Here is a 13781-nt window from a genome sequence, read left to right as displayed (position 1 = left end):
TGAAAAAGGAAATCTGTTATCTAATACCACACGTTATCTGTGATGGAGTGCTTCAATTTTAAATCAGTAGATAGTGACGCCAGATAGCTCTTGATCTGACACCTGCAGCAAAGCCTCAGAGTGAACTGTCAAAGGCGCATAATCACTGAATTCCCTGGAGCAATCGGTTACCCGGCTAGAGAACTTGAGAGAGAGAGAGAGAGAGGGGCACAAATAGAAGACTGTGGTGAAGCACATAGTGGATCAGACATTTAAAGCAGGCTGATGCATTGCAGGAGATCCCTGCAAGAACACGTACAGTAGAAATGATCATTCCCCGGCGCCCTTGACAGTTCACTCTGAGGCTTTGCTGCAGGTGTCAGATCAGGCTGGTTTAAGCATTTTCCTCTGCTGCATCACTATCTACTGATTTCAAATTGAAGCACTCCATCACAGATTACGTGTGGTATTAGATAACGGATTTCCTTTTTTCTTCTACCTGCATAGAAGAAAAGAAATGGGTTTAACTCTTTACTGTCCACAGACATAAACGGTAGGAAAAGGGTATATGGTCTGGATTGAATAACTATTTGAGGATCGATCTATATAAGGAACAGCATATATGAAGGCTTGAGCATCTCATCCATCCTGTAAGCATATACCCTTATGGGCCACGACTGTGAAGATCACGGGTGTTACGTGGGAATTATACTTGTATTGTGCAAGGTGGAAGAGGTGTAAAAGAGATGTACTTTTTCATATGATTCAACAGTAGTACACTCTGGTATGAATGTACTTTCTGCAGATTTCATCTGGGCATTATCGGAATCAGCAGTTTCTATATTGGACAGTTGTGGAGATTGTTGAAGATACCGTATTTCACCCTATTGTATGAAGGGAGCGCTTGATGTATGTATAAGATTTTTTTATATATGAAGGTTAACATAGAGAAGGTTGTGGTTTCTCTACATATACTTACTCGGCTGCATACCATAGTAGAGCGCTACAGATAGGTCAATTTTATAGGCTCTATGTGCAATACATTTACACTAGTTTATGACTTTATGTATTTGATTGTAATCAGCAAGTATATTCTGTTTTGTTCCACTCATTAGAAGGTTGTATAGAAATCGTAGTGCTGGTTTAGTTTTACATTATATTTGTAACTGGCGAGCCAGCCAGGTCTGAATTTATGAAAGGGTTAAATAGGTCTTGGCCTTATTTCTTTACTATGATGTATTTCAAGTTTTCTAAAGTTTGTAATTTTACATCTATTCTAACACATGACAGCAAAAAAATCATGATTTTTTTTACATTTATTTTTTTAAAGTACATTTATTTCATTTTTACATATGTGTTTTGGTGAAAGTTTGGGCCATGGAACTCTGTAGTAACACAAAAGAGCAGCCTAGGAAGTCTACACATTTCATTCTAGACCTGGTGGGAACCATTTTCAATGTGTGGGCATTTTACTCATGATATACAATAATAAGATAAACAAAGGATTTATAACATTTTGATCCCCATTAATAACCATCTCTGCCTATCCTGTAATCTTTGTGATTTTGCCTTTTCATACAAAACGATTTATACTGGTCCATGGCCCGCCAATGCTTGTATAGTGTGATATCATGGGATATATTATGTCACAGTTTATGCCACTGAAAATCTATAATTTGGAATACCTATTTTCCTGAAATTCAAGTTTCTAAATCAGTTAGATTTGCAGATTAGTAGGCATAGGATCTTGGAACTCTTTAACTGTATTTAGGACCCACAAGGAAGCATGTGACATATTGACAGTTCATGTCAAATGGGTGTTGCAGTTTTATGTCTTAAAATATGGCAGCTCTAGATTAAAATGCTCTTTTACTAGGACTATTACATCAATTAATCCTTAAAAATATTTATTGCATTTTATTATTTTAGAGGTTAAACATGTATGAAGCAAACCAATGTTGTATAGTGCATTATGTTCTTTTTACACATAAAACATTTTAAGATATCCATGACATTCATTTGTCAGCATCTGAAAACTTTGGTGAGGTGCAGACTTGTGTCTTACTTTCTTGCTTTATTTTTCTTGCAATTAATATTGTTGTTTCCTCGTTTTTTTTGGTTTTTTTTACCATTGCTTCACATATTGTATGTAATTGAGAATGTTTTCTACCATACATTTTGAGCTCTCTCCAGTGACATTTAGTGAAACTGCACCACTAGCATCATGGAACATTCTATCACAAGTAAGTCTCCATGCAGGAGGAGCGGTGTATACAGAAGTTCCTGTTTCGGCATCCTTCCTGACGATGTACTATAAGCACAGGAAAAAAGCGAGCATCATGGTATGTGGGTGGGTTTTCATTAACAGCCAGCTGGCTAGAATAGGAACAGCATCGGTCTTCCTGGCACACACGCTCTGCCAGGCTACTGCTGCGGCTCCTCCAGAGACCTGTCCTGTGAGACCCATGCAGCTGACAGAGGGAGAAGCGGCTGGTGCTGAGGGAGAGGTGAGATGGTCCTCCACTGCAGCTGTGCATAGCATGGCGGGAGAAGATAGAAGAAGTGCTGGAAGCCCTGTTGCAGCCTTCACAGCCACGTAAAACACTGCTATACCCACAAGCGGAGTAGCCATTGCATAGTGATGCATCTGTTAAGTCCATAAGCACTGCCTCTGAATAGCTGGGAATCAGCTGGCGGTTGGTACAAATATGCCATTCCAGTTCTGTGCTGTCAAAGGTGCTGACACGTGGCATTCTGAATCGGTATATGGGTTCCTCTGCCACTTCTGAAGCCCTATACTCCATCCCCAGCAGTTTTTCAACATGATAATGAACATGGGCAGTCTGATATTCAATAAAAACCCTTAATGGCCATGACAGCATTAGCAAGGAAGCTGCCCAAAAAGCATAGTGTGAAACATACCAAGGTAGTCGTTCTAAGTTCACATAAGCAATTACTAACTCTTTGAAGTCCACATTTTTCAGCTGCATTCCTTCCCTTGCCTCCATATAGTCATCCAGGCCTTCAATCTCTGTGAAGAAGCGAGCACGCTGGGTGAGATAGGAGTTCTCCGACTCGAGATTAGCAAAGCTGAAGCACTTGGTGAACTTTAATTTGGTGGCAGGGTGGCGATCCAGGTCTAACAACTCTTTGGAAATGTCTTTTATGCCGCAATGAGAGTATTCAAACTCTGCTTCAGCCACATGAGTGTTAACTCTTTCATGGTAGACCTGAGTAGTTGTATAGGCATCACCATGACGATAGCGAGTGACTTGTCTAGTGCGCCTGACAAAGTGGTAACTAATGGCCTTCCACCAGATGCAAGGTGTAGCTTGGCGCATCCGCTGTATCTGATCATAAACACTGCTAGCATCGGCCTTATGCTGAAGTTCATTTTTAGCATGGCAGTGCCAACATTCCACCAGGTAGACCACATACAGCATTGCAAGAAAGGCCAAGGGAATGTAGACATAACCATCTGAGCAAGGACTACCATGGTATATCATGGACCTGCCTTTAAGAGAGCTGTCGAAACTGAGCTTGGTAACACTTGTAACCTGGCACCAGGTGACGGCACAAAGACATACAAACATGAGTATAGAGAGTAGAAGACATTTCCAGTGAGACTCCCGACACATGGAGGCACTCAAGGACTGCTTCTCTGGACGTTGCTAAGGGAAACCAAAAAGAGAAATAGCCAAGTGAGAGTAGGACTTGACTGCATACATAAAAAGTACAAACAATATATCAGAAACTACAAAACATTTCTACTGAGCAATAAAGAGTTTGAAAATGTTCTGCTATATTAAAGTAAACCATCAATCAATTAGATGTTACCGAATTAGCATAACCCCAGTATTTCTCTTACATGAAGAATTAAATTACTTAATGGGATTTACTACCTCTAGATAACTTTCATTTATTGGTTTGTACACATCCTCCTGAAATATTTAACATTACATGAAATACAATACTTTATCTTTTTGGCTTCCTTCTACAATTTTTGTCTTGCATATGTATCATCTGAAAAAATGTTTATTTTTTGTGTCCTTGGATATGAAACTAAACTGTTCTGTGAAAACAATTATATCAAGTGAATAGAGGAGTAACTAAGGGCAACAACAATAAACAACTTTGGCTGGTAGATATAAGAGTGTTAATGAAAACCCCAGAGGAATAATCATTTAGTAGAAACTAAAGGAAGCTGTAACAGAACTATAATGGGTGCAACCGATGTGTGCCCTGGAAGTAAGGGGGGCTCATGCATCAGACATGCACATGCTCAGCGTGCATGAGAGCCTTAGGGGCCTGGACTGACATCACTGGGCCCTACCCAAAATTTTGAAATGCAGCTGGCGCTGGTGTGTTCCTGGCAGGGAGGAGTGTACAGACCAATTAATTAAATGTTGTCTGAAAATGAAAAACTTCTTTAAAACTATAGCTATGTGAATATAGTGAACTAATTGAGTAATAAAATGACTTTAAAAAGACCCGTCACTTACAGGCAATCAGTGTTTACATAGGTTCCAGTGCACTATTTTATGTAAGAAAATGCACTCGGTGAAGACCTAGGACCAAGTCCTTCCTGAGTAGAGATCTCCTTTAAAAGTTAAGTTTATACTTAAACCTCTCAAAATTGTGGAATTCTGTCTTAGATTTTTTTGTTAAAATACTCCCTTTTTTCACATGTTCATTTCAACTGGAGTGAATGGACTTTACCAACTTTTAGGAACAATGACAACATAGAAACAAATTTTCTGTCATCACATCCCCCCCCCCCCCCCCAATGGGCCATGCATTATACTGTTCACATAGGACAGTATATATATATATATATATATATATATATATATATATATATATATATACTCTCCCCAAAGTACTTTCCCCAGCTCGAATTAAACTGTGAATGAGATTTATGCTGATAATCAAAGTGTATTTGGTTTAGTAATTCTGACCTTGATTCAAGCTATCTCAGGTTGCTTAAATATTCATAACTTAATTCCCCTGGTATACTTATGTTAATTGTTGTTATACTAGAGAGCCTCCTTTTTTAAAAATGGATCATATTTTAATGTAATTGACTTTAACATAATAAAATCTAAATAACTCCAATATGCTTGGGTAGAGGAGAACATTCTATATCAATTAAAAAGAAAAATTGTAATTATATTTGTTATTATACAATAATTAAATTGTATTTATGTTGACATAATATTTTTTACTGCACATGTAGTCTTCACATAGTGCACACACCTAACAGTTCCGACTTCTGGCAGGCAGAAGATTGCCTCCCAGATCGGGGCGTGGTCACTTGTGGCCACTTGCGTCTGGAGAGGCAAGGCGGGGGAGGGAAGGGGCATTCTAACATTATCCAATTGCAGTATGGGATGTTTACGCAAATGCGGTTCATGCAGAAACACGTTTTTCTAGATGTGTATGACTCTATATATGGGCGGAAACATGCTATTTTTCTGTGCTTTTTAGGATAATTTACTCCCATTTTGCATCCAATTCTGCATCAGCTCCGCTTTGTGTAAGTAAACCAGGAGCTAAATGTATATTGATGTACCCTTTAGAGACTTGGTTCTTGTCATCTACTTGTTATACTTTTTGCAGTAGGATGTGAGTTTTCTCTTTCTGTTTTATTTTTGTTTGTTTGAAGCAATTGATTTGCAATTCTATTTCTGTATGTCATTTAATTATGCCAGCATTGCAACTTCATTTGCTATATTAAATTCTATTTAATAACATTTTCTCTTTGTATGCTTAAATAATTCATGTGTCAGTGAGGCTTGGTCAGAAAATTGTTGGGTTTACCATAATTCTGGTCAAATTAGGTTGATATTGTATTTTGAGATAAGTCAGAAAATAACTGGAGACTTCCTCAGAGTGTCAGCTGTTGAACAAATCTTAGTGGTGGCAGAATTGGGTGGTTACTAGCGAATGTGAGATATATTTTAGGTTTGTTTGTTTTTTTAAACAATTTTATATTAACCCTTTCATGTGCACAAGTCACACATGCCCAAGTGGGTCTTGTTGTGACAATGTGTTTTTTGCATATTTATATAATATATTGGAGGAAAAAATATTCTTCAGCATAACTGGCCCCCTTTAGAACCCAAACCCTGAGTAAATACCTGTATATTAGTCTAACTGTAGTATACAACCAGTGGGGAATTCAATTGGCCACGTTACTCGTGAAAGTAACGCGGCCCGCACACTATTACCATTACTAGGCTAATAGTGTACATTAATAGTGCACATTATTACCGTTAGTATGGTAATTTCAATGTTGAGTTTTGCACACAGCTCTGAGAACCGCAACCAGAAACCTGGGTTAAAATTACCGTACTATTGGTAATTGTGCGCGGGTCGCATTATTTTCACGAGTAACACGGTCAATTGAATCTGCCTCTCGGACTGAAGCATATCTCCTCCCTGCTCCTCTGAGGAAGAACTGGGTAGGGATTGGGTGAACAAGGTTAGGCATAGTACAGTAAGGCTGTGTTATTGCTCATGTCCCAACTCTACTGGTAACAAGAAACATGATACTGCCATCGATTACAACACTAAGTTTCCACTATATGCTTTAGTGAGTTCCAATTGGCTGGATCGTTGTAACCAATCACATAGCTAAGGTCAACAGCAATGCCTGTCTGCAATTATTATCCCACTGACCAGAGCTTGCCTTTTGTGGAATTCTGCTCACTGGTTAATTGTGCAACCTGATCTTGAACTGTGTCACACAGTGGGACTGTGTGAGTTGTTAGGGATGTTATCTGGGTGTGAGGAACTTACCTGCTCAATGCTCCTCATAACAGCACTCTCTTGTTTACTTTCTGCTTCCTGCTGCAATCATGTGACTTTGGGCGGGGAGTTTGAATCTCACTGCACTGTATAAGATCCACTCTGACACACTGTCTGTGTCAGAGCAACAGGTTGCTGACCCCTGCTTCTGGCTCCTAGTGAATTTCTCCTGACTTATCTGACTACGTTTCCTGGATTAACCCTTGTGCTGCTTTCGCAATTGTGTATCCGACCCTGCTTGTTCACTGAATTCGCTTTCTGGATTGTCCTCGGCTCCGTGTACCTCAGAGTGTATCCAACCCGGCTTGGTATATTGACCACGACCTCTTTACCTGCCTGTGTTTATCCAGTTGCATCCATCCATCTACCCTCTATCACATCAGGGGGCTACCCTGAGGGCCGCGACCTGCGGACTCTCAGCAGCAAAATCCATACTGCCTTGCGTGAAGACTGTGGGGTCCATTAGACTTTGCACCTCAGGAAGTCCTGCACAAATTCTGATTAATAATTGCCCTCAGTGACTGTAACACTGGGTAATCTCAGATTATAAATATGTTGAATTATATGTACCATAAAATATATCATACAACAGAAATGGACTTCATTAAAATGAAGCTAACCCAGAAAAAAATATTTTTAAAGGTTCCACTTTGGAGCATTTTATTTACTCAAAAATAGTTAAAACATTTTTGTTCATTGCACTAAGGCATATTGCTGTGGTAGTCAACTCCATAAACTACCCTGTGATAATTTATTACCTATTAACATATATCCCCTCACCCAATAAAAACCCTAACATTATTCTTGATATCATGGGATTTCAATCACAAAAACCTTGAAACAGTAATATATGCGACCACGCCCTATCTACATTAGCACATGTACGTGCACCCACATACTTTCAGCAACAGTGACTTCACAGATATTCATTTATTTGGGAGCAATCATGAACACATTTGTACATTATTGTCTTGACTCTTGATTATGCCATAATCATAACATCAATGCTGACTGGCTCATGTTTGTTCAATGTACAGCTGTGAGATAGGATCTGCACATGCAACTAATAGCAGAACTACCGCCAATACAGTGTGTGCAACGGCAGAGCCGGATTTACCGCTAGGCAACTAAGGCAACTGCCTAGGGCCCAGCGGTCTCCAGAGGGCCCCTCCAGTGCCGGCTGTGAGCGGGCTAGGCAAGTTGAGGGGGGGGGGGGGCGCTCCCCTCCACCTGCCATCTCCCTCTGTCTGCTGGCTTAGAAAAAATGCAAACAAAAGAAGAAAAAAAAAATCACATGACCGCGGCGGCTCCCGGCAGTCTCCTCTCTGCTCTGTCCCACAGATTGTTGGGTGTGTCGTCATCACGTCCGACGCCATATTCAGTGAGGAGCAGAAAGGAACATCACGACGGAGAAGAAAGAAGACAGAAGCCCAGAAATGAAGAAGACAAAAGAGAAAAAGGCAATAGAAAGGCAAGTAATATAAAGGAGGGACAATGGCACATAATAAGAAAGTAAAGAGAAGGGGGGAGAAAAGTATGGACGACACAGTGAGGGAATATAGAGAAGGGGGAATAAAGGTTTGGAGGGTACAGAGTGGGGGAAATAAGAGAAGGGGGAGCAAAAGTATGGAGGGTACAGAGTGAGGAAAATAAGAGAAGGGGGAACAAAAGTATGGGCGGCACACTCCCAATGATATGACCACGCTCCCTTTAACAGCTTTGTGGCGGCCCAAAGCTTCCCTACTCTTCAACTATAGGGGTATATGCTATGCTAAAAAAACTATACTGCTATGGATTTTTTCAGGGAGGGACCCCCAAAACAGTATCTTGCCTAGGGCCCCATGAAGCCTAATTCCGACTCTGTGCAGCAGCTACAGGGCCCAGGGATGAGGAGGGGCCCAAGGCCGCCACTTACTCGTCAATGACAGTAGTTCTACCACTACCTGCACTCACCGTCATATCAAAGTCTGCACAATGAAGCCCAAATCATAGGAGGATAGAATCCATTGCTATCCCCCCCCCCCCAAAGTTTGCTATGAGACCTGTTGATTACTACTAATAGTTACTACCCAAGCATAGTTACCTCTACATTTAGCAGATATCATTATTTGTATGCACCATTTTGCTCATAAAGGTCTCTGACTACTTTGTTGATATATTGTTCTTCCTAATTCCTACTATGATTGTAAATACTCCCATTTACAATATATGTTAAAATTAGGACCTAAATAAAATGACATTTATTGGACACCTGTTGTGGACATTTCTAAACATCCATTTGGGAACTCCAGGTATGTAGAGTCTCACCTCTAGGCGATTCGGGTGGCTGCTGAGATTTGATAGTCTAAAATGAAAGAGAATGTAATATTGTATATACAGTCTGTAATAATGCCTATAAGGTGGGTATCTGAAACTGTAGTTGCTATCTTGTTAGCGCACAGAAAATGGTTTGTAGTGGAATATTGTTTCTTTATATAGCGTCCTTTGAATTAACTGTTTCCTCTGGATGATGTGTGTTCACTTGCGGCTCTATGCCCCATATGTATTCCCAGCTTTATGTCATGAAGCAGAGAATAAGATTAAACATCATGGGAATAGTCAGCTTCTGCCTCTATGTGACATTCTCCACACAATGCAGGGAGGTCATGCAGTGCATATAATCAGTGAAGGAGGGAGAGCAGTGCAGTCTGCATCACATGGTGTCGTTCTTTCCTCAACAGGCTGAATGACAAGGTAAGCAATACTTTTTAGGCTGGAATTAATAAAATTAATTTAAATTAATTATTAACTAATGACTATTAGAATAGTCTTGGATGGTCAATGGTACGCCCAGTGTGTGGGGTCATGTGGGGAAGTCTGAAGTTGACTTTGGTATACATGTGGAATCTTAAACCACGTGGCGCATTTTGGGGTTAGTAGGATCATTTTGGTGGCAAGTGGAAGTCTGAGTGTTATGTGGGGGCATATTGTGACAAGTCGGGGCAAGTTAGAGGGTCCTTTAAGCAAGGGGAGGGCGGGCAAATGTTAGCCCAGGGGCCAGGACTCAAATCAGCAGCCTAATAGGAACATTTTAAAATAAAGCAATGCGGGTGGCAATGCGGGTGGCCCAGTGACCCAGCCCAAGGTAGCCCACTATGGGACCGGCCCGCGGGGCAGATACCCCCCTGCCCCCCCAGCCCAGCCTGCCCCTGCGTTAAAATGTATTAGGTCCCTTATAAATGATCTAGCACTGATTACATTTTTTTGGCTCAATTTTTAAAACCAGATGATGTAGTGTGCACAAGATATTAAAATGTCATGCAGAAATATGCCTTACGTCCATTATAGAAGCAGCCACTTCATTTATTTCTACTGTACCTGTTTTTGCCCACAAAATTGCCTTGTCTATGTCTCAAACTAAGCAAGAGTTAGAGGACATCGTGACTGTCTTTATTTCATGTATCAATATCATAATCACAGCTGTAAATGCCCTGTTCCTGCAACAAGGATTACCATGTACAGTATGGATCAAGGATTGGTCTCCTCCATCTCCCAGACATGTAAAACTCAAGTCCCCTTTCTTGGAAAAATTGTGTTCTATGCTCCCTGCAAAACAGAGATCATCCCAGTTAATGTGCTCTCCCCGCCCCTCAAGTCTCATTTAAATATCTCATCTGCATGTGGGAACAGCACAAGGAGCTTGAGAGCTTCTACCACTCATTCATCAAGGAATGTCCTAATCTGCTCAGTGTCTCTCATCGCAAGATGAACTATTTTATCTCCCTGAAGATACCATCATTTTGGCCTCAAATCTAAGTGTCATTATAAACAAGCTAATTTATGCAAAAAAAAGCATGAAGTCACAAAGCGACATTATACAATATATCACCTCTGTTTTGTCAGAAAGCCTCTCCTAAGTACCTTTAGCAGTCACAACCTGATATGCGCACTCGTGACTTGGAAGTGTTAACTATATGGGGTTACACACGATTCCAGCCCTTAATCTTCCTCTCACCTATCGCACAGGTAGCAGATTTGCCAAATCGCCCCCAAATAGCGCTCGTACAACCACACCCACGTTGGTTTTGCCACCACCTATTGAATAAGGGCAATAGGACCCAATATCCTGTCCCATGCTGACAAACAATGAGCACTCCTTGTTACACACAGGTTAGCAAGGCACATAACAGAAAGGCCTGGTATACAAAGGTATTCACAATTCACACCTCAGCATTTAAAGAGTTAGCATGGTCAAGCAATCTTCTTTATAAAAAGCAGTGAATTTGTTTAGAGCAATAGGACAGCAGTAATTAAATTTTAGATTTAATATACAAAAAGTACAATGCTTGCAGGCTATAAAAACACTTAATAAACAATTGACATACATAAGCAAAACATATAAAATAAAGGGATTAAATTCAGAGTATAACTTACAGACAAGTGGTATAAATCTGCCCCAAGGAAAATTGGCTTGAAAATGGACAGCTTATCAATGATGATTGATTTCCCAAAAGACTGACAATTTCTTGTAACTGGTCTCTGCTTTTTGAAGACACCTCCAAACCTGTCCCCACCTTCAGGAGGTTGTGGTCTATGACATTGTTTATGACCACAATTTGCATGTTCCCTGATTTAATACCCAATTCTATTATGTGACCTAACTTTCCTGTGGAGTGTCACACAGGCCCAAATTTATTATTAATAAATTCAACTTCATTTTACAAATTTATAGATACCAAACAGAATAGGTGCAGTGTATCCGCTGAGCTGAAACTGATTTCCAGTTACAGATTCTCCAGCTACTTAGCCCTCCTCCTCGAGGGTCCTCCACCCCACGTCCCCTCTCGCTCCCTCCTACCCCCTGGGGGTCTCCCTGTCTTCCGCGCCCTCCTTCTTGGTCCCCGTCATTTGCGGATCCTCCCCCCCCCTTCCCTGCCCTCTCTAGCTGTGCATTGAGCTTATTGAGTTACTGTGCTTACTGTTTACTGTACTGTGCTATCTCCCATGGTATTGTAATTTGTTTGTCCCTGTACGGCGCTACGGACACCTTGTGGCGCCTTATAAATAAAAATGAATAATAATAATAATAATAATAATAATTTTGCTATTATAGGTGATTTATTAATAAGAAAGGCAATATAAAAATGAGCAGCAGAAAGAAATAAGCCTAAAGAACAATAAATGATAAAACTGTTGTATATATGTTCAAATCTTTTGAAGATTTGCTTTTAATGAGTAAAAAGAAACCAAATATAAGCCAGGCTGCATTGGTAAAATCCTTTTTTGTTCACATATGGGATACTCCAATGTTTATGGTGCTTCTGTAAACTAAACTGACATGGAATAGCTGTAGGACAACATTAATTATGTCATATTGGCATGCAGAATGCTGACAAGGCTACAGCTATTGCTGACAATACATGCACAATGGATGATTGCAGGTGTTAAGCAGCTGACACACAATGGGTACTGCTGACTTTTCATTCTGTATGAGGGGAATCCATAATTCTCCATGTCACTTACATAATACCTGGCATGCTTATTTACGTTTTATTAGACAGATTAGAAAGACGTCAATTTTAGCTCCCAGCAAGCAATGAAGTCTTTATTTTCAGTTGTGTGGTATTAGCAGATTTGCCAAACAGTATGATTGGTTGCTATAGAACATTCTTCTTGACAACCCAGAGTGCCTGTGCCCTCAAGGTATTATTTTTGCATTGTTATTAGTCTCTTACCAGGCACATAGTTCACAATTCCATATGCAAGCTCAGATTTTGCCTTTAAAAAAAATTCTGCCAGATTTTCATATACATATATAGTAAATATTTCCATGATGCTTTTCACAACAAAAAATCTTAAATGGTCATGGGGAAGAGAAAAGAAAATCAGAGGAGGTAGAAGATCCACACTACTGGCTTGTAATGGAATCAAGTCACTGTGTGCTGTATGTATTGTAATAAGACTATATACTCCACTCTCTTTAAACATAAGCCAGTAGACCCACACTTTCATGAAAGATGCTGAATTATTTTTAAGGGATTGAGTAAATTGTCCCATATTCATAATATCATTGACCATATATTTCCAGTACTTTATTGATGAAGCAGAGGTTGACTTTAAAAAAAATATATATCACAGATTTTACTTTTAACAGCTGGTTTGTTAATGATGTTTTACATCAGGGGTGTCCAACCTTTTAGCTTCCCTGGGCCACATTGGAAGACGACGAGTTGGTTTGGGCCGCACATAAGATACACTAACAATAACGATAGCTGATCATCCAAAAAACCATAGAAAACATAGTTAACATATATATATATATATATATGCGAAAAAAAGTGATATATATATATATATATATATATATATATATATATATATATATAACTTTTTTTTCAAATCCCCCTATACTTACCTTTCAATCGCCCTGTTCAAAAAATCCTCTCTAGTTATTATACTATAATCACTTTTTGTATTGTTTCGATGCAATATCAATAAAGTGCATTTAAGCCAGGCATTGTATATCAGGGTGCCGTGACCAGGCCTGCGGTACCTGACATATACATCACTGTGACCCCAAATTGTGACCTGTTTTGCTAATTACACCACTATGTTAGTTAAGGGATAACAACTTATAATGGGCCAAAGAGAATAATATATAATGCCCCATTAGTATTACAAGTAGAAGTATGAAGCAGGGAGATAAGGTCCATGATGCTCCAGGACCAGGTGACTTTTATTCACTGGTCAGCGTCCCTTGAAATAATTAAAAAAAATCCCCCTTAACTTACCTTTTAATCGGCTTGTTCTCCTGTCTTCTTCTCTTCTTTTCTCCAATTCTGTGCTGCTGATTGTTCTTCTAGCGCGGGTGACTCCTCTGTGCTGCGCTCCGCAATGGATCACGCCCGACATTCACTGCGAGCACCGCACGAAGGAGGAGACAAGGGAGGGAGCCGGAGTACCAGCTGACGTGACCGCAAGGTAAGTATTTTCTTTTCTTTTTTTTGCAGGAT

At 40.0% G+C, this 13781-nt stretch overlaps 1 protein-coding gene across 2 annotated transcripts in view; it reads right to left on the bottom strand.

Moving 5' to 3' along the window:
• Positions 1-1869: 1869 nt before the first annotated feature.
• LOC142109191 (transmembrane protein 151B) overlaps positions 1870-13781 on the bottom strand; it is a 31810-nt gene continuing 19898 nt past the window's right edge. For both annotated transcript variants that reach the window (XM_075193280.1, XM_075193281.1), the window contains exon 2: positions 1870-3650. In XM_075193280.1, coding sequence (XP_075049381.1) covers positions 2217-3650 — 1434 coding nt within the window. In that variant the 3' untranslated portion in view covers positions 1870-2216. The remainder of the gene's footprint in view (positions 3651-13781) is intronic.

Source organism: Mixophyes fleayi, chromosome 12, assembly GCF_038048845.1.
Source record: "Mixophyes fleayi isolate aMixFle1 chromosome 12, aMixFle1.hap1, whole genome shotgun sequence".
NCBI classification, from domain to species: Eukaryota; Metazoa; Chordata; class Amphibia; order Anura; family Limnodynastidae; genus Mixophyes; species Mixophyes fleayi.
The sequence above is the reverse complement of the archived record's forward strand: the minus strand, read 5'-3'. Positions and strand labels throughout refer to the sequence as shown.